Source organism: Rhineura floridana, chromosome 11, assembly GCF_030035675.1.
Source record: "Rhineura floridana isolate rRhiFlo1 chromosome 11, rRhiFlo1.hap2, whole genome shotgun sequence".
Classification (NCBI taxonomy): domain Eukaryota; kingdom Metazoa; phylum Chordata; class Lepidosauria; order Squamata; family Rhineuridae; genus Rhineura; species Rhineura floridana.
In genome coordinates, this window is record NC_084490.1 from 48,730,368 (window position 1) to 48,750,956 (window position 20,589).

The window sequence follows — 20,589 nt, forward strand, 5'->3', positions numbered from 1 at the left end:
TTTTGCAGAGTCCAATTTACATCTGTATGGATGTCTTGACAATATTGGCTCGTGTATCAAAAACGATGAGGCCATGAACACAATTTAGAAGGGCTCCCACCCACTCTGCCCTTTCATCAGATCTCCTTCGACAGGACAGTGGAACATGCTTAATTTGAATCAGAAGTGCTGTAGCTGAGTGGCAGAGCATCTGCTTTGCACGCAGAAGATCCCAGGTTTGATTCTTCGGGGTGTGTGGGTGTGTGAGAAAGACTCCTGGCTGAAACCCTGCAGAGCCATTGTCAGTCATAGCAACATAGGAAACTACAGTAGGGCCACACTCATACGGTGGGTTACGTTCCAGACCCCCGCCGAAAAGCAAAACCCGCTGAAAAGTGGAACTCCGTCGATAAAATGGCACCCAACATCTGAAAAACGCTGTAAAAGCGGAACAAGAGCCGTATGAGTGGGGTCTTACTCTAATTGAAAGCCGCCGTATTAGCAGGCTGCTGAAAAGCGGGGCCCTACTGTACCTTATACTGAGCCAGACCATTGGTCCATCTAAGCTCAGTATTCTCTACACTGACTGGCAGTGGCTCTCCAGGGTTTCAGTCAGGAGTCTCTCCCAGGCCTACTTGGAAATGCCAGGGATTGAACTTGAGACCTTTTGCCTACAAAGCAGATGCTCTGCCACTGAGCTACTGCCCTTCAGTATAGACAGCACTGAGACAGATGGACTTAAAAGTCTGACTTGATATGAAGCTGTTCCCACTGTTCTTAGATTCTATTGTCAATGTCAGTGTTCAGGACTGCACAGGGGAGGCTAATCCACTGCCCTCCCAAATGAGAATGTCACACATTTATTTTTTTAAAAACACCCCATAAATCTCAAAGTCACACAGTCTTTCTTGTTCCACACACATTTTGCACTTCTATTTGAACTCAAAAAAGCTCTGCAAACATTTCTGCCAATCTCCTGCTCTCTGGCCAATCAATTTATTGTTCTCTGACCAATCAGCTCTGTGTACCACTTAGCCCATGGGTTCTCAACAAGGGGGGAATTCCCCCCCAGGGGGGATTTTAGGGTTCCGGGGGGGGGAATTGGGACTACTATTCAGCAAAGTGTGATGTCCTGTAGATTATGTACAATCTGTAAAATTGTAGTTTGTTTTTAATTTAATCTGCGACATTCAATAAAGTTTATTGAATGTCACAGATTAAAATCGATTCTTGAACATGCAGCATTATTTTCATTTGCAAAATTAAATTATTATTTAAAGACCAGAAAGTGCTCCAAGAAATTCTGTTATAATATAAACTAAGAAACACCACCGTCACTCGCGAAACGTCAACACGCTATGAGAGACTATCTTGGGAAGGGGGGAATTATATTCTGAACAATGGTGAAAGGGGGGATTGGAGCAAAGAAGGTTGAGAGCCAATCCTAATTACAGCAAGCTAGGGAGGAGCCAGGGAGGATTCTAAATTGCTTCAAGAACAGCCTCATTTGGTAGTCTTTAGAATAAAACACTGGACATAGTATGAATCTCAGTCTTTTGATACCGTTGACCACGGTATCCTTTTAGATCACCTGGAGGGATTAGGAATAGGGGGCACTGTTTTACGGTGGCTCCGTTCCTATCTCTCAGACAGGCACCAATGGGTAGTATTGGGGGATGAGGTTTCAGACCCTTGGCCTCTCAATTGTGGAGTACCACAGGGTTCTATCCTCTCCCCCATGCTATTCAACATCTATGTAAAGCCGCTGGGGGCTATCATCAGGAGGTTTGGGCTGCAGTGTCACCAATATGCGGATGATACTCAGCTCTACCTCTCGTTTAAATCTTCACCAGAGTTGGCTGTAGATACCGTGTCCAAGTGCCTGGAGGCCGTAAGTGGATGGATGGGACGGAATAGGCTGAAGCTGAACCCTGATAAGACCGAGGTGTTACTCGTGGGAGATAAGAGAAGGTTGGGAGATATAAACCTGGTGTTTAATGGGGTAAGATTGCCCCTGAAGGACCAGGTCCGCAGCCTCGGGGTCATTCTTGACTCACAGCTGTCTATGGAAGCTCAAGTATCAGCAGTGAGCCGGGCAGCTTGGTATCAACTCCATCTGATACGGAGGCTGCAACCCTACCTTCCTGTCCATTTTCTCCCACGAGTGATACATGCCCTGGTCTCCTCTCGCTTAGACTACTGTAATGCTCTCTACGTGGGGCTGCCCTTGAAAACGGTCCGGAAATTACAGCTGGTACAGAATGCGGCGGCACGTTTGATAAAGAACAGCCGTCGCCGTGATCATATCACTCCAGTATTAATAGACCTTCACTGGTTACCAGTTGTTTACCGGGCCCAATTCAAAGTGCTGGTATTAACCTTTAAAGCCCTATACGATTTTGGCCCAGTTTATCTGAAGGAGTGCCTTCAGCATCACCAATTATGCCGCCTGACAAGATCAGCCACACAAGACCTTCTCTCGGTCCCACCAGTTAAAACAGCTAGGCTGGTGCGGACCAGAGAGAGGTCATTTTCGATAGTGGTCCCCACCCTCTGGAACTCCCTTCTTTTAGACCTCCACCATGCCCCCTCCTTGACGGCTTTCCGCCGATCCTTGAAGACCTGGCTGTTCAGGCAGGCCTATGGGCTTTCTGGGGTGGGTTAGTTTTTAGTGCTGCTGATTACATATAAGAGTGGGTACCTTAATTATTGAATGTTGTTGTTATGGTTTTATATTGTATTTTATCTTGTTATTGTACGTCGCCTAGAGTGGCCGTTAACTCGGCCAGATAGGCGACTCAAAAATAAAATTTTATTATTATTATTATTATGAGACTTTAAAATTTTTTAGTTGCATTTATTTGGGGGAATGGATGGGTAAACAATGGAGAGGAGAAATGCCAGTTTGCCTGTGTTTGTGTGTGCTTTGCTGCAACAGCTTGTTTTGCTTGCAACATTCGGGTGCAGAATGAGTGAGGGTTTTTTAATTAGTATTTGTTAACAGAGAGAGCGAGAGAGCAAGACAGAGCGCAACAGTGGACAGTATGAGTCTCGTTCTATACTAAAGATTTATCTTGTTTTTACTTCTTAAGCTATTTGCATTCATTTTTGTGAATGGGCTGGGGGACGCTATAGGAGAATTGGGAGAAATGACGGACTGAGGCCTGTGTCTCACTCTCTGTCCTTGACAGACTGTTGGGAGGGGGCAGCTGGTGAAGGTGAGCTATTTTCCAATTTCCCTGCATGCTCACCCTCCAAGTACCTTGCAGTTACCCTCCTCTTCTGCAAGTGTGTTTACTCCCAAGGGCTTTTGGAAAGTTGGGAGCAGGAGGTGGCAGCAATTATTTCTGTTCTTTAAGCCCACAAGATTGCTGTCAGAAAGTTGGCAGGTGGCGGTGGATCATTGCTCCAATCCAGCTTTTGTTCCCTTGCAAAAGTTGCAATCTCAACCCCACTGAACTCAATAGGACCTAATTCTAAGTAGTTGTGGTTAGGAATTCACTATAAGGTGGTGACTTGCTGAATTAAAGACTTTTCTGTCAGCTTGTTTGCTTGCTCACAAAGGCTTTTGGAAAGTTTGAAAGGGTAGGACATTGTGGTCATGTCTGCTCTCCTACGTCTCATCATCTTCCTCTTCTACGGATAGAGACAGTTCTTACTGCTCTGCTGGTTCCAGTGTGTCTACGCCTCTTTCTTCTGAAAATGCGGGCGCCTGACACTAGTCAAATCCCGCCCCTTTTTACTGGGAGCAGCTTGAGTGGTGTTAATTCAGCTTCAAAAAGATTTCGCAACTGATCAGCAGATCAACCTGATCCACCTCCAGTTGTGGCCAATGGAAACACTTTGCTGTAGGTGACTAGTGTGCTCACAGCCTTCAAGTTTGTTTGCCCATCGAGGGTTTTTTCTGGGGGGGGGGGGCGGAGGATTATAGCTGCCTTCCTCCCCTGTAAGTTTGTTTGCCCAGGAGAGCCGTTGGAAAGTTGGGAGGAGGTGGTGAATAATTGTTCCAGCACGGTTTTTGTTCCCTTTGCTAAAGCTGCCATCCTAATCCCATTTCCCAAAGAGTAAGTCCCTTTGGACATACTTCTGAGTATACACGATTAGGATTACACTATAAGATGGTGACTTGACCAACTAAAAACTGGCATTTTTGATCTCTCTCCGCAGAGTCCTATATATAAAAAACAAGGCTGAGAACTGGTAATTGGCTCAAGGCAGGAAGTTAAAACGGCACAAGCTCAGAGTATCTGTTGTAGCCCATTAAAGTTTATACCGTAATTTGTTAGTCCTGAAGAAAGCACAATACTTTTTTGTGGTGGCTTATTACATGTGTTCCTTTCTCACAGAAGGTGGCCCGATTTTGGAAACTGTACCAGGGCTTGCTTTTTAGGTTGGGTGTTTTTTTTCCTGGTTCCAAACCTGCACCCCCATCCAGTTCGAAATCAGGGACAAGCAGCTGGAAACCCATTTTTTTTTTAAAAGTTTTGACTATTTCTTATTTATCACTATAACATTTATATCCACTCCACCTTTCTTCCAAGGAGCTCAAGGTGGCATTCATTGGTCTCCTTTTCTCCATGTCGTCCTCACAACAACCCTACGACGTAGGTTAGGCTGAGAGACAGTGACTGGCCCTAGGTCACTCATAGCTCAGTGGTGATTTTAACCCTGGCCTTCCAGGTTCTAGTCCACTTAATTTACCTGAATGTTATTACACATTCTGGAAAGATGTAGAAATGGATAAGCTGGTGGAGGAGGGGGTGGATAATATTTTACCATAGATCTGGAAATGTACGGGGTCCCTTGTCTTGTGTGGCATCTTTCAGGCTAACCAATTCAGGCTGCAATCCTGTACACCAGGGAGCAATCCCCATGGGATGCAGTCCCCTCCCCCCCCCCGCCTCAGCGTAATGTACAGTTATTGTGGCAGGAATTCACAGTAGAAATTGTGACAGCAGGGACCAACCAAGATAAAGACACTGAGGTGCTAAATACTAATAAAACTTCAAAGTTTAAGTGTCCACTGTTTCTTTGCAAAGCAGGAGCATAGGGGAGAACCAGAACAGGTGGAGGCCATACAACTAAGAACCAAAGTAAGACATTTTCCAGCTAAGTTAGGTGCTAACTATGTGTAAAATAGCAACGCTAAAGTGTCTACAGTATCTTTGCAAGAGAGGATGGGGAGAAAACCAGAATATCTAGGCCATGCCCCGGGACCTCACACCTCTGGGCCTTCTCAGCAGCCCCCCCAGATCTAGTAGGCATTAGCCACCACTGGATCTGGAATATGTGCAACAGTAATGCACGCGAGAATGCCTCTGTGCACACTGCAAAGTATATTTAACTCACATCTGCCCAGTCTTTTGTTTGTTTATTTATAGAAGTGTTTAAAATATAGTAGGCACTGCATATGAATAAAGTGTACCAGTCCTTGCCTGCATGCTCACAACAGAGATAATAAGAGTCCCCCACCCCACCCCCAAAATCACACACATCTGGATTTAGAGACTAGCCTTTCTGATCAGGGGATGATGTGGCATCAATTCAAGTTTAAGTCCCAGCACCTCTTATTTTACAAAATTAACCACTGTCTGTAGACACATGACATTCCAGAGAAGAGAGAATCCTTGCTTTTCACAACTGAGTAATCACAGTTAGATCCACACATCTGGGACAAGAGTGTCAATAATGGACCCAGAAATTAACTCTTGCCAGTTTACATTTGCAGCTCTCCACTTAGAAATTAACAAAATGGAAAATGGAAATGGACTGCCTTCAAGTCGATCCCAACTTATGGCTACCCTATGAATAGGGTTTTCATGGTAAGTGGTATTCAGAGGGGGTTTACCATTGCCTTCCTCTGAGGCTAGCCCTCCCCAGCTAGCTAGGCCTGCTCAGCTTGCCACAGCTGCACAAGCCTGGTTGCCCACTGCAGGGTCGGTTCTACAGGGCGGCCAGGTTGGGCACTGGCCCAAGGGCCCCGGAGCTACAGGAGCCCCTGAGGGGCCCTCCACTCCCCTTCCGCAATCCACACACCCCCCTTACCTGTCAGCCGGCTTTTTAGCATTGCCCTTAATGAAGATGGCGGCCGCAGCTTCCCTAAGGTACTGAAGCCACTGCTGCCATCTTAGTTGATGGCAGAGATGTGCACACGTAGCACGCACATGTGCCATCAACAAAGATGGTGGCGGAGGCTTCACTCCCTGTAGGGAAACCGCGGCTGCCATCTTCATTAAGGGCAATGGTCAAGACTAGACAAGTGGGGGGCCGTGGGGGGGGCGCACACACGCGCATACGCGCGTGCACACACACACACACCAACCAGGGGGGCCAGGGCAAGCTGATGCCCAAGGGCCCCCACATGCCTGGAGCTGGCCCTGGGCTACTGTGAGAACAGGATGCTGGACTAGATGGGCCACTGGCCTGATCCAGCAGGCTCTTCTTATGTTCTTAAGCCAGCCCCTTCGTTGTCCGCAACTGCTAGCTGGGGGGCAACTGGGCTCCTTGGGACTATGCAGCTTGCCCACAGCTGCACAGGTGGCAGGGCACGTAACCCCTGAGCCACTCACTGTGGGGGTGATCTTTAGCTGGCCCTTGACACCCAGGAGATGCGAGCAGGGATTTGAACTCACAGACTCTGGACTCCCAGCCAGGCTCTCCTCCCCACTGTGCTATACCAGCACATAGAAATTAACAAGTGGCCATTAAAAGAAAAGGAAAAACATGAAAGGATTCTAGGCTGAATGATTCAAAAGGCAAGTTTGCAAACTTGATGGCAAAAGCAGGAAAAGTTCAGCAGCAGCAGGGAAGCAAGAGAACACAGTTCCACTTCCCTGTGTCTTGGAGTAGGCCAGAGCAGTGGAGAATTAGGATGGGAGAGTCAAAGTGCTCAAGAGACCCTGCCACCTCAGTCCCACCATGTCTCAAGACCCCTAGACCAGAGGTTCCCAAACTGTGGTCCATGGACCACCAGTGGTCCAAAAGCTTCATTCAGGTGGTCTGCAGTGTGTCTTTGAAATTGTGATGGCACAGCTGTTGCATTAAAGGTTGCTTTTAACCGTTTTTAATTGTGTGTTTTAAAACTGTTGTAACTCGCCCTGGGACCTTTGAGTGCACGGGCAGGTAATACATTCTAATTCTAACTCTAATCATCATCATCATCATCATAAATATTCATACTGATTTTTATTGTATTTTATTGTTTCTTTTGTTTCTTACATTGTTTTTTATTGTATTACAATTTGAATTCTATGGAATTTAAACTGTAATACAATTAAAAAACAACAGATAAGAAATAACACACAACAGATAATAAAAGAAGCAATGCAAATAAAAATCTCACAGCATCTAGTGTAGCACACTGCTAAAAGAGGCAGAAAAAGCATTTAAGTGGCCCAAAAGACCATCAGCAATTTTCAAGTGGCCCATGGGAAAAAAGACTTGAGAACCACAGCCCTAGACCACCTTGTGTGCATGGTTCTACGCAAAGTGCCCAAAAGTACACCTAATCCAGTACCTTCCCTAACATCACTTATGTACAGGGACAAAGGGTTAAACAGCCTCAAAACTCCACAAAGAGAGGCAGCCTGCCAAGGAATAACAGGCCCGGGGAGGGTCAGAAGTGAATCTGATGATCTCTCGCAACTGTGTCCACCTCTGTCTGTTTCAGAAAGCCAGGAATCTGAATACCAGGGACGTGGCATTTGAAATGCTTCTGGTACAGAGGGGCCAGGGGAGGCTACCTCATTGGTGAAAGGGGGTGGGGGAAGAGATGGGGAGGCGAGACCAGAAGCTAAAGGCAAAAAGCATTGCTTGCTCATGTAAAACTCCTCCTGGAGGCCCAGATTTAAAGTGCCAGATTTAAAGCTGATTAAGGTGCTTAAAGGGAATGTGTCTGGAAAAAAAGAGGCAAGACAATAAGAAAGGGAAGTTTTCTCACTGGCAAACGTAGCCCCATTGGGAATTAGAAAGACATGGATGAGGAATAATTGCAGATTGCCCAACACACACACAATGGGGATCGTTTCATATTGCACAAAAATCCCAACACGGAGAGTGCTGCACTTATGCATAGGAATGAGCGTGAAATAGCCATTCATAGATTGCATGTCTGACAATTGTACAGGCCGCTACAAAGCCAAGAACAAAGCAAAACTCCCAAATGGAAAGCCTGTTAGGTAAGATGATCTACCACACACATTTCATGCTAATTCCTACATGGACATTTTGGAGGGGTTGTAGGTTGTGAAAGGGATACATATGCAACTTGCATGAAGAATGAGTTGGAGTGCAGAGAGTAGCCTGAAAGTCTACTTGTTTGAGGCGGGTCTGTCTCCAGTTCTTGGCCAGATGGCAATAGATGGCCTATTCAAATCAGAGACGGGTCCCAAAGCAAGGAAAATTATTTGGAGGAGGACACTGGCACACATTTCCAACTCCCATATTGGAAATATTGTGAACCATGCACATTGACTGCAATGCCTGATGATCATACATTCATGTGTTTTGCTCCTTAAAGAAGTCATAGTCACACCTCCCCAATGAAGATCATAAAGTGAGATCATCTGGAGGAGAAAATCTGCATGGAATAAATCACATAGGTGGACTTGTCATCCAGTAGAGTTAATGCTGGGGAACCACAACTGGCTGCAGCTCTTTGGCCCATGTGCAAGAATCCTGTGCAAGAATCCTGCATGTGCTGGCCATCACACATGACCCTCTTTTTACATGCAGCATTCAGTACATTCTCTGCAGGAAGGCTGCAATATGAGAAGCAACCCACTGAAAAATCCCGATATACACTGGAGAGGAGAAAGGAACAGGTCTTGAATGTTCTACTGATAACTTTCAATTGTTGATCCAAAGAAGCTCCAGGGGTATTACCTGAGAAACAGGCTCCAGAAAATTGAAGGTCAAGTAGACGCTTAGTCAGTTCTTAGAAATATTGAGGGGGTGGTGGGTAGTCAAGAGTACTGAGTAGGAACTATCCTTCTTGGATCCTCTGTTGTGGCACCTTTTGGTCAATGGCTTCATTTCTAGAGGAAGGGATGCCAAAGCCCACATTTATCTGGAAGCAGCACCCTTTGCTCTACAAACTCTTCTGCCCAATATCTGATGGAGGAGAACTCTCTGTACTCAACAATGAAAGAAACACACAGTTCAAGCTCAGGACTATTCCAATCAGTTCTTTTGTAAATTTCCAGGCTGAGACCTGGCACTGTAGACAGATGCCAAGGCTAACCTGGCCCCTCCCTGTGGTCTTACCATTGGTGCTATCAACACTTTTAAAAACGCTTAGGTTGCTGTTTGTATGATACTGCTCTGTTGCTTTAGAGATTTCTAGAAAATATAAATGCTTTTCATAAGTTAATTATTAAATTAATAGTTCAGTTAAAATTGTAATTAATTAAAATTAATTTAATTAAAAATAATCAAATTATTAATTTAACCAATTAACTTACATTTAAAAATAAATTAATAATTACTCTTAGGCTGCAATCCAATACACACTGATTTAGGAGGAAGTCCCACTGAACCCAATGGAGCTTACTTCTGAGCAGACATGTATTGGAGTGCCGTTACAACAGTTTCCGAGGAAGCCCTCGCTAAGCCCATTTGTGCATAAACTCGCCTTGAAGAGCGCGTAGTGCAGGTATTGGTAAGGGGTGCGGCGCTGGAAGTCCCGCAGGGTCTCGGCCGGCGGGTACCTGAGTTGGAATACCGGCAGGCTGCGCTTGCACCTCCGCAGACAGGAGGCGCGCTGGAGGACGAGCCCGAAAAGTTCCATCTCCCGGCGCCACTCGTCTGGCGCGCCCCCTGCAGGCTCTCCAAGCTCCGCGCCCGACCGCGCACTCTCGGCCGCCACTCCAAGCGTAGCGCCTTCCTCGCGTTCTCCACGAGCCGAACTGCGCTGGGCGCCCCCTGCAGGCTCTCCCAGCGCGGCGCCCTCTCCAAACTTCTCGCTCCCCGCGCACTCCTTGTGGCAATGAGCCTCGCTGTCTCGGAGTAGGCGATGGAGGCGCAGACTCGCCTCCAGGTAGCGGACGCTCTCCCTCCAGCTCTCGCCCTCGTACAGCTCCAGCGCGTACGCGTAGGCGCTCTGCAGAGGCATCAGCTCGGCTTCAGGGAACCCGCGGAAGCTGTACTTTTCATATTGCGCGTCGGCTTCAGGCGCCGACGCAGCCAGTAGCAGGAAAGCCAGCAGGAGCCCCCGGCTTCTCCGCTCCATGCCGCCCGCGCAGCCGGCGGCTCGGTTCTTGAGGGCTGCCCAGCCGCTTCGAGGCCCATCGGGAGTCTCCGGGAAGCAGGGGGAAGGAAGACGGCGCAGACGAGCCCGGGCGGATTCCGCGGGGTCTTAGTGCTGCCCCGACAATCTTCCACCCCTCCCACCAAATCCTTTCTCTGGCTCTATGTAGGACTTGAGTTATTTAAAAAAATCCATGGAAAAAGTGAGGCCGATAAACAGTGTACGATCCCGCGTCGTGAGCCGACGTTTGCCAAAAGCTAGCGAGCTGACGGCATCTGGAAGACCAGAAGCCCCATCTTTCTGCTGGCATCATCATGACTGATGGACAGATATTTATTAAACTATTTACATCCCTCTTTTCCCAAAAAGTTCTAAACAGTTTATATTAATAACAAAAATACCCTGTAAAACAATCGTATAACAACAGGGAGATAGAAACAGCCGTAGAAAAGATTGAAAGTAATATGGTCAACCGAAAGCTGAAGGAAGAGCCTTACACTCATCGGGATGCCTGGTGCCAGTTGGGACGTTGGTAGGAGGAACAGCTGGAAGTCAACTAATCCTAGTTTGGACCCCATCCTCCCCCGTTGAGTTCTACAAAGGCAACACTAAGGAGGGCGAACCTTGGACTGGTTGCAAGCAAGAAGAGCGCAGGCTGGTGGGGGCTGGATGAGGGCCTCATTGGCCCTGATGGGCCAGCCTCCACTGCTCCCCATAGGCACGATGTGACCCATAGGCAATTCAGTCTCTCTTTTTTTGGCCTCTCTGGGCACTTCCAGACTGACTATTTTGTGGGTGGGATTCAATAGCAAATTCAGGTTGCACAATTAAAGTGGATTTTGTGTTGCTCTTTTGCAACAAACCCATTTCCCTCAAATGTAGTTTTATGTGGTAAAAAAAAGAAAGGGAAATGCTCTGGGAAATGTTGGGTAACAGTAACTTGATGTGAAATCATACAGCCTTCCAACTTGTGGCTACATATTATTATTAGAATTAGAATTTACTACCCGTTCTTCACCCAGAGATCCCAGGGCAGGTTACAACAAATTTAAAACACACAAAACAGTTAAAAACAACCTATACAACATACACATCATACACCCCTCACCTCACAAATAATCCGGGAAACTAGTTTGGCCTTCACAGAGCTACAATTCCCAACACTGACCGAACTACAGTTCCTAGGATTCTTTGGGAGTGGGGAAAATGTGCTTTAAATGTATGGTATGTAATCAGAATGATTGCACAATAAATGGTGGGTGTCTTCATATAACCTCCCTGCGAAGAGACTGAATATACTTTGAGCCTGGAAGGATAAACACCCACCTTCTGCCCGCAATGGTCTGAGGATCTCACTGCCCTGGCTAGATTTGAACAAATTTCTCATAGACATCAATTTTATGTGGATACCAGTTTGAACAATAGATTAATTTACATGTTTAATTAATTTACAATGGATGTGCTGATGTTTATTGTATCCATAATATGAATTTTAATCTTCTTAACTTTTTTAATCTGTATTTTAATTTTTGTAGTATTTATTTTGTTTTTGCTGTGCTTTTCGTTGTTTGTTTGTATATGTTTTTGTATTTTTATTATGATATATTGTATTTTATTTTGTTTGTTCACCGCCCTGAGAGCTATTTCGCTAAGGGCGGTATATAAATTGAAATAATAAATAAATAAATAAACTGATGGTTTATTGTTATTGTTATTATTATTATTATTACTACTACTACTAGTAGTAGTAGTATTTTAATATTTTTATTATTTTGTTTTTTATTTTTGTCTTTGTTAAATTTGCAAATAAAAAACGAATTAAAACACCAATTCTTTATTTGTAAGTCTTCTGTATGAACTGTGGGTAGATACACAGAGAAGTTCTAATCTTTAAAACAGCATCATTGTAGTAGGCTGAGGTTGGATTCTAGCTCTAGTTGGATTCTGCACTGGCTATCAATTAATTTCCAGGCTCAGTTCAAAACGCTGGTTTTGACCCATACCTCAAGGACTGCCTCTCCTCACAGGAACGAGCCTGGACCTTCATTGGAGGGCCTTCTCTGTGTGCCTCATGTGAGGGAGGTGTAGAGGATGGCTACATAAGAATGGGCCTTTTCAGTAGTGGCCTCCCATTTGTGGAATGCTCTCCTCAGGGAAATACGCCTGGCACCATCATTGTCAGTTTGTAGGTGCCAGGCTAAGATACTTTTATTTACTTGGGGTTAGAGATGTGAAGGCCTGGGAAAAAACTGGGAAAATGGGGGGGGATGGGGGACGGACATGTTGTTTTTTAAATTCAGTTTGATTCTTGATTTTTCAAGTGTTTAAGTTAGCCTCTGCTGTGGTGTTGATATTTTAAATCCAAACACCAGTCTAGAGGGAGTCTAAGACAACACAGCTCATGATAGAAGCTTGCCTAATTTTAAAAAAGTATTACAGTGGTGCATAAAAATGGGTGGGAGGGGAGTATTCCTTCATTCTGGGCTCATTCTGGAATTCCCTCCCGTTCGATCTTCGACATGCCCCTTCCCTGGATACCTTCCGCCGAGCCTTAAAAACTTGGCTGTTTGGTCAGGCCTTTGGGACTATTGGGATGGGCTAATTATATACTCAATGCCCGTTGTTATGTATTACATTTGCTGCTATTTGTCACTGTTGATTATCTGCATTTTATTGTATTTACTGTAATTACTGTATTATTGTATTATATTTAATTTGTTATGTACGTCGCCTAGAGTGGCTTCGGCCAGATAGGCGGCCTAAAAATTAAATTATTATTATTATTATTATTATTATTATTAGAAAATTGGTTAAAAACAAAAAAGGGTTAGGTATCAATCAAGCACTAGGACCTGGTGAAATTGGATTCTTGTCAGGAGCTTTTGCTGCACAAATGTGCATTAGAAATCATTTCCTTTGCTCTTTTTCTGGAATATTTGCTCCATTTTTTTTTTAAAAAAAAACCTGCTTTAGAGTTTTTCAAATTGTAGCCTGTTGTTCTTAAACAGGACAGGAGATGGAGTTGTAAAGGTTTGTTTGCAAGCTGAAAAAGCAGATGCTATATACAAGCTTGCTAGCTCTACAAGCTTGCAAAATTTCTAACAACGATTTGAACATTTGGGGGATACTCCAGGTCAGGGGTAGCCAATGTGATGCCCTTGTGACTTTTAAAAATTATTTGTATGCAGCTGCCATCACCCTGTCTATTGGCCATGCTGGCTGGGGCTCATGGGAGTTGGCGTCCAACGACATCTGGAGGGCACTGTGTTGGCTATTCGTGCTCTAGTTCTCTGAGGCCTTGGGCTGCTGCCACCTCCAGAGAACTTCTGTGAATCACATTTTCTTGTCTTTCTGCAACAGCCATCCAAATATGTGGCTGTTGCTTTGCCTTGATTGTGCTTTTTAAATGTTTCTGGATGGAAAAAAGTTGGCATTTTGAGAGATGCACTGATACTGAACTCATTTACTGTCCTTTCAATAGGAACTTGAAAACTGGTTCAGAAGGTTTGTATGGTCTGGGTGCAAAGTGCAGTTCCAGTTCCTGGCAAGATGTACAGAGCCGCTGCCAGCTCCCCCTTCTTTTAAAGTACATTGCATAGTTTAGTCCCTCCGTTTTTGAAAGCTATGGCCTTGTGGAGTATATTGCACAGTCCCCTACAATCTGGCAACCAAAATACAAAACAGCTTTCCTTGCAAATGCTGCCTTCTTTTGCAGAAATCCTGTGTTAATGTACTTTTAATAAGCCCTCCCACTATGAAGGGGTTATAATCATCCAAATGTCTCTGACATTTCTGGAGACGCAAGTCACAGTGCTCTTGATTGCTTGTAATGTGCAGCCCAGTCCTATGCAGGTCTACTCAGAAGTAAGTCTCACTAAGTTCATATATTGTGAGGTTGCAATCCTGTACACCAGGAGTAAGGGGCCTTCCCTTTAGATGAAGGGCTGTTGACCCACAGGAAACATCAACCAAGGTCTGGAGATGAGAGTGGGTGAAGGCCGAGCTAAAAATTGGTGGGATTTCCCCAATCACATAACTCCATATGAACATAAGAAGAGCCTGCTGGGTTAGGCTAGTGGCCCATTTAGTACAGCATCCTGTTTTCACAGTGACCAACCAGTCAGATGCCCATGGGAAACCTGCAAGCAGGACCTGAGCACAACAGCATTCTCCTGCCCTGTGGTTTCCAGCAACTGGTATTCAGAAGCATCGTCTCTGACGATGGAGGCAGAGCATAGCCATCGTGGCTAGTAGCTTTTGATACCCTTATCCTCCATTAATTTGTCTAATCCTCTTTTACAGCTGTCCAAGTTGGTGACCATCACTGCCTCCTCTGGAAGCAAGTGCCATAGCTTAACTATGTGCTATGTAAATAAATACTTTATTTTGTCTGTCCGCAATCTCCCAACATTCAGCTTCATTGGATGTCTACAAGTTCTATTGTTATGAGAGTGGGAGAAAAGCTCACCAGCCACTCTCCCCATGCCATGCATAATTTTGCAAACTTCTATCATGTCACCTCTTACTTGCCTTTCTTCTTAACTAAAAAAACCGGAAATGCTGCAGCCTTTCCTCATAGGGGAGTTACTCCATTGCCTTGATAATCTTGATTGCCTTCTTTTTAATCTTTTCCAATTCTACAGTATCCTTTTTGAGGTGAGATGACCAGAACTGTACACAGTATTCCAAATGCTGTCACACCATAGATTTGTTCAACAGCTTTGTTATATTAGCAGTTTTATTTTCAATAAAACCTTTCCTAATGATCCCTGGCGTGGCATTTTTCACAGCTGCAGCACAGTGGGTCAACCTCTTTATCGAGCTATCCACTATGACCCTAAGGTCTCATTCCTGGTCAGTCACTGCCTGTTCAGACCCCACGAGTGTATACATAAATTAAGAGTTTTTGCCCCAACATGCATCACTTTCCAAATTACATTTGCCATTTTACTGCCCATTCACTCAGTTTGGAGAGGTCCTTTTGGAGCTCTTCACAATCCCCTCCCCCCTTTTTTATAACCCTGAACAATTTAGTATCATCAACAAACTTGACCACCTCACTGCTCATCCCTAACTCTAGATCGTTTATGAACAAGTTAAAAAGCACAGGTCCTAATACTGATCCTTGGGGAATTCCGCTTTCTACAACCCTCCATTGGGAAAAATGTCCACTTATTCTTACTCTCTGCTTTATGTTTCCTAGCCAGTTCCTGATCCACAAGAGGGTCTTTCCTCTTATTGCATGACTGCTAAGCTTACTCAGGAGTCTTTGGTTCAGTTGAGCTTAGATCCCTGGCCGACTGTGAAGTGGCAGATTCTTCTCTCTCTTTCGCAAGATGCTTGCATTATACACATCTGGGTGGCCAGTGTTGAATGTTTTTTTTTTATCATTAATTTTTATTCAAATTTTCAAAAACAAAACAAAACAAAACAAAAATAATTAAACAATAAAATAAAATGTTGACTTCCGATTTGTCGCAGATCAGTTATAGGTCTACAATATATAACAAACCTGTCTCTTAAATTATATTACAAAATCACTTTCCTCCAGTAGTTATCTTAATTAATCATCAAATCTCATAAACATTACTTTATTCTTTCCACAAAAAGTCAAAGAGAGGTTTCAATTCCTTGAGAAATATATCTATCAATTTTTCTCCAAATAAACATGTCGATTAATCCATCTCATCAAATCTGTTAGGTCCAATAATTTCAATAGCCATTCTTCCATTATCAATGTTAATTCCATCTTCCATCTTCAATAATCCTGTTAAGTCCAGTAATTTCAGTAGCCATTCTTCCATTATCAATATCCCATAATAATCTTGCTGTCATAGCCATAGTCATATAATAAGAGTCTGATGGGAATTTCCTTTATCACAAATATTTCCTTGCCATCAATTCTGAATGTGTTGCTGAAATATTGTTGTAAAGTCATATCTCTGTTCTTCTTTTTTACGAAATGCACTGGCACATCTCTTGAGAGTTTTTCCATTGTCACATATCTGTAATTAATTCCATAGATTTTTTCTATGTCAAGCTCCATCACATCATTCCAGTCCAGAAATTTATCCAAGACATTGATAACTTTATCTCTAATATCTTCATTAATTTCTTCAGAGACAACGTTGAATTCCAAACAGTAAATTTTATCTCTAATATCCATAAACTCCAAGTCTTTTTCCAGTTCCACATTTGTTCCAATCTCCAGGGCTTGCATCTTCCCTTTAATTTTTTTTTTCATCTTCTAATGCTTGTCCAGTTGTATCTCTGATCTCATCAACCTCCTCTCTCACAAGATCCCCTATTTCTTTAAGCTCCTGCTTCATTTTGCCAAATTCAATTTTCATCTCCTGTCTACCCTGTCTCAGGGTTTGTTTCGTTATCTCAATCTCATCCATTATTTTCTGAAACATAATTACTTCCAGGATCTCAGCCACTTTCTTGATTGCCATTCTTAAAACCACGAAGAAAAAAAAACACCACTTCTTATTCCAGCAACAATTGGGTTAATATTCCAAGCCTGATGACATCACAGTGTAGACAGCACAGCCTGCCTTATCTCTTATATGTTCAGGAATGCAAAACAAATTTAGTTCACAGCATCAAAACAGTTAGTGGCATCGTGAACAAGCAGATTCGTCAAAATGAAATAGACAAAAAAAAAATAGTCCCAGACATATAATACTCCAAAGTTCATAAATCAGATTTATTTATTTTTTTCTCCTTGGAATAGAAATCCCTCATCCGTTTGTATCTTTAAAATGCACAATTCCAGGCCAGCTTTTTGCAATAATAACAAAGATAAGCTTTTTCAATTTCTTTCCTCCTTAATTTCGTGAATGAAAGAGAAGAGTTATAACTCACCCAGGGATTCTTTATAGCTGATTCATTGACAAATCTCTTTTTGCTGCAACAATTTAAACCAGATGATAAAAATAGAAAGAAGGATGCTTGCCTGTTAAAATCCGTTTTCCTTTAAAGAAAAGATAAACGTGTCGCTTAATCAGTTAGAGCTTGTTTGGAAGTCCGTCCGGCACTGCTGGCTGAACCTTCTCTCATAAACTAATGAAATCCAGTCCTCCCAACAAACACAGGCTTTTGTGGTTAATCTCTATGTTTCTCCCTGCCTGGGAGAAAGTCTTTACCAGTTAAAAAAAAAACGTTCTGACTGATTTTAAAACTGAAAAAGCTTCCTCTGAGACGAGAGCTCGTCTCAAAGGCAGGCACAGGCGAAGTCACCCTTCCCGGAAGTCCGTGTTGAATGTTTTTTAAAAGTTGTGAACCATTGGCCTAAGCATCATAGACGCATCATGCTCCACCAAATTGCACCAAACCCTCTGTACAATGCAGCGTGAACTGTGCTGCAAGCATATTGCAACATATTAGCATATTAGTGCATGATGCATGATGAAAAGTGAAAATCATGTTTCCCTCTTTGGGAGTATTCATGTCTTTGCTTCCTGCTATGAATCAGCCCTTGCCCTCATTGTCTCCCCCTCACACACACACACACACCCTCACACAACTCACTGCCACTGCAGATGACTTAGCAGACTTTCCCACTGATCTGGCAGGCTTCCCTGTTTGCTTGCCTCCTTCCCTGATTCAGGCTGCAAATCTCAGCAAGTCTTAAAGTGGGCATTTGGAAAGCAGCTGGGATGGAGGGGACCTGCTAAAATCATTCTCTGGGGTTAGACTGCACCATGGAAGATAGGAAGAGTGTCTGGCACTCTTAATCCTCAGCATCCTTAAGGCACCCTCATGATGCCTGAGAGACTGTGCATAAGCTGACCCTGATCCTCCCATCCCCTCGGCTGCCGCAGGTTGGATGAAATCAGCTGTAAACTGCATCCAGCCCATGGGTCTGGGCCTCTACATCCCTGCTGCACACAGTTATCACTGAAGTCAGTGGGGTTTAGTTCTGAGGAGACATGTATAAGATTGCCCTGTTAGAGCTCCTTATTTTCCAGAGACAGTTCCTAATTTCTGGTACCCAAACCTTGCAAATCACTGCAGTCATTTTGCCTGCATTGAAGATTTGGGTGGTTGTGTTTTAAATTATTTTTGTTGATGTGTGCTCCCCCCGTGCAGGTGAATTACCATTCCTGATGTTCAGACCCCTCCCAAAGTTTGTAGATGTTCAGTCTCCGAGAGGGAGGATGGATGTATCTTGATTTGAGTGTACCTAAATTGTTAGAACCCAGGAGTGGGGTGACCAGGAGAGGGGGAACAGAGAATGTTATGCTATTCCAGTTGAATGAATGTGCACACAAAAGAGTTGTGGTTTTGTGTATGTGGAGTTGAGTTTTGCATAGGGGAAACTGAGGGTCAAGCCATGAAGCATATCCTGGACTACTTCAGAGGGCCTATTTGCAAGAGCAAAAATGAGTCAGGAATTGTCAAGTACTGCTCAATAACACAAGAGAAATCACTAAAAAGAATAGAAGGCTTATAATTGCTTAAAGGCTTTCCTTAAGTAAATTTTGCTTGCAACAGTTTGTATCTCGATGCTTCCAGATGACCAATTTATTGAGCAATCATCCTGATTTGTTTGCAGTGAGATTAGTCGACATTGGCTATTTAATGAGCATTCATTCTGATTTGTTTGCAGGGAGGTTGCGTCAAAGCAAGAGTTACTCCACCCTTTCTTTTTCACTCTTCACTCAGGTGCATTTACCTGTCATTTATTGTGAAAAGTCTGATCTTCTGGGGAATTGGGTTTATTGTGCAAGACCTCCCAATCAACTATAATTGTGCAATCTGAATTTGCCAGTATGTGATTGACTCCCACCTGAAAACAGTGATAGTCTGGAAGTGCCTTCTCATTGCAAGTGGGGTTTCAAGGGCATAGGAATATGATAGGTTAAATATATGACGTTGCTTTCTGTTCAGGGGTGTAGTTGTCTGGGGCCTCAGGGTGTCTTAGACCCTTACTTTTTTGGGAACAGGGTCCCAGCAGGGTCCCTATATCTCCAGCATCCAACAAGTAAATCAGCATGAAAGGGGAGTGTGTTAGCCACTGAGAAGAGTATTCTAACATGCTTTCTTGTCCTTTCCTGCTGATTGGAGCCAATCAGAGTTAAAGGAGGTGAATCAGCCATTGAAAAGACTCTTTTCAGTAGCTAACACGCTTCTGTTTCATGCTTATTGGCACCTATGACTGTCTGTTGTTGTGGAAGAAGGTATCAACAAAAATAAAGAAAAGAAAAAGAAAAAAAGGAGGGGTGTGGCTGTGACTATCATGAAGGGATCCTGCACTTCTGAAGTTGTGACTACACTACTATTTCCGTTGAATCACTCTAGTGGCCCATCTAGCCTAGCAGCATTGTCTTTGACATACAGCAGCCCTTCAAAGCCACAGGCTGGGGTCTTCCCAGACTTGTTCCCAGGTATCCTTTAACGGGATCGATGCTGCGGATTGAACCAGGAACCTCATGCATGAAAAGCATATGCTCCACCATTCAGCTGTGGCATCCCACCCCTTAAGTGATTGTGCTTCTTGGCTGAGGGAGCTTCCAGACTGTCAGTATTTTCAGATAGGATACAATCACATTCAGGTTGCGCAATCAAAGTTGATTTGGCACTATTGCACAACAAACCCACTTCTCCTCGCTCCCCCAAACAATCTTTTTGTGATAAGGAAATTGACTGGAAAATGCACTGGAAAGTGTGGGAGAAACATTTGCTTATTTAACCTCCCTGCAAACTGAGAATGAATGCTCAATAAATAGCTGGTGTCATCTAACCTCCCTCCCTGCACACTTTGTGCAAATAAATCTGGATGAATGCTCAATAAATAGGTCATCTGGAAGCAACCTGAGTAACACAAGTAAGGCATTGCTTGAACCAAGTAATAGAAAGCCAGGGCAGGGAAAGGAAAGAAGCCACATAGATTTAGATTTCCTCTTCCTCCTCCTTCACTAGTTGAAAGGATTCAACAGTGCGTGATTATGGTTGTAGAAGTTTCCCGGCAGGGTTCCACTCCTTCTACACCCAGTCAGTCAGTCACACGCACACACACACACACATGAACATAGGAAGCTGCCTTATACTGAGTCAGACCATTGGTCCATCTAGGTCAGTACTGTCTGCACTGGTTGGCCATGGCTCCCCAGGATTTCAGACTGGGACATTACCAGTCGGCTCCACTAGTTCTTTTGGGGGCTACTTGCTGGTAAGCCGTCATAGCAGCTAAGGGTCCTGTCCTGCCCTCTTAGAATCATAGAGCTGGAAGGGGCCTATAAGGCCATCGAGTCAAACCCCCTGCGCAATGCAAGAATCCAAATTAAAGCATAAATCCAAATTAAAGCAGTTTGTGAAATGGGGATCTGCTCATGTAGAGATATCAATTGCACATCTTT

At 44.0% G+C, this 20,589-nt stretch overlaps 1 protein-coding gene across 1 annotated transcript in view; it reads right to left on the reverse strand.

Moving 5' to 3' along the window:
* Window positions 1-10,303, reverse strand: part of P3H4 (prolyl 3-hydroxylase family member 4 (inactive)) — a 31,835-nt gene extending 21,532 nt beyond the window's left edge. The window contains exon 1 of the mRNA XM_061590016.1: window positions 9,611-10,303. Within this exon, the coding sequence (XP_061446000.1) occupies window positions 9,611-10,207 (597 nt within the window). The 5' untranslated portion in view covers window positions 10,208-10,303. The remainder of the gene's footprint in view (window positions 1-9,610) is intronic.
* Window positions 10,304-20,589: the final 10,286 nt, after the last annotated feature.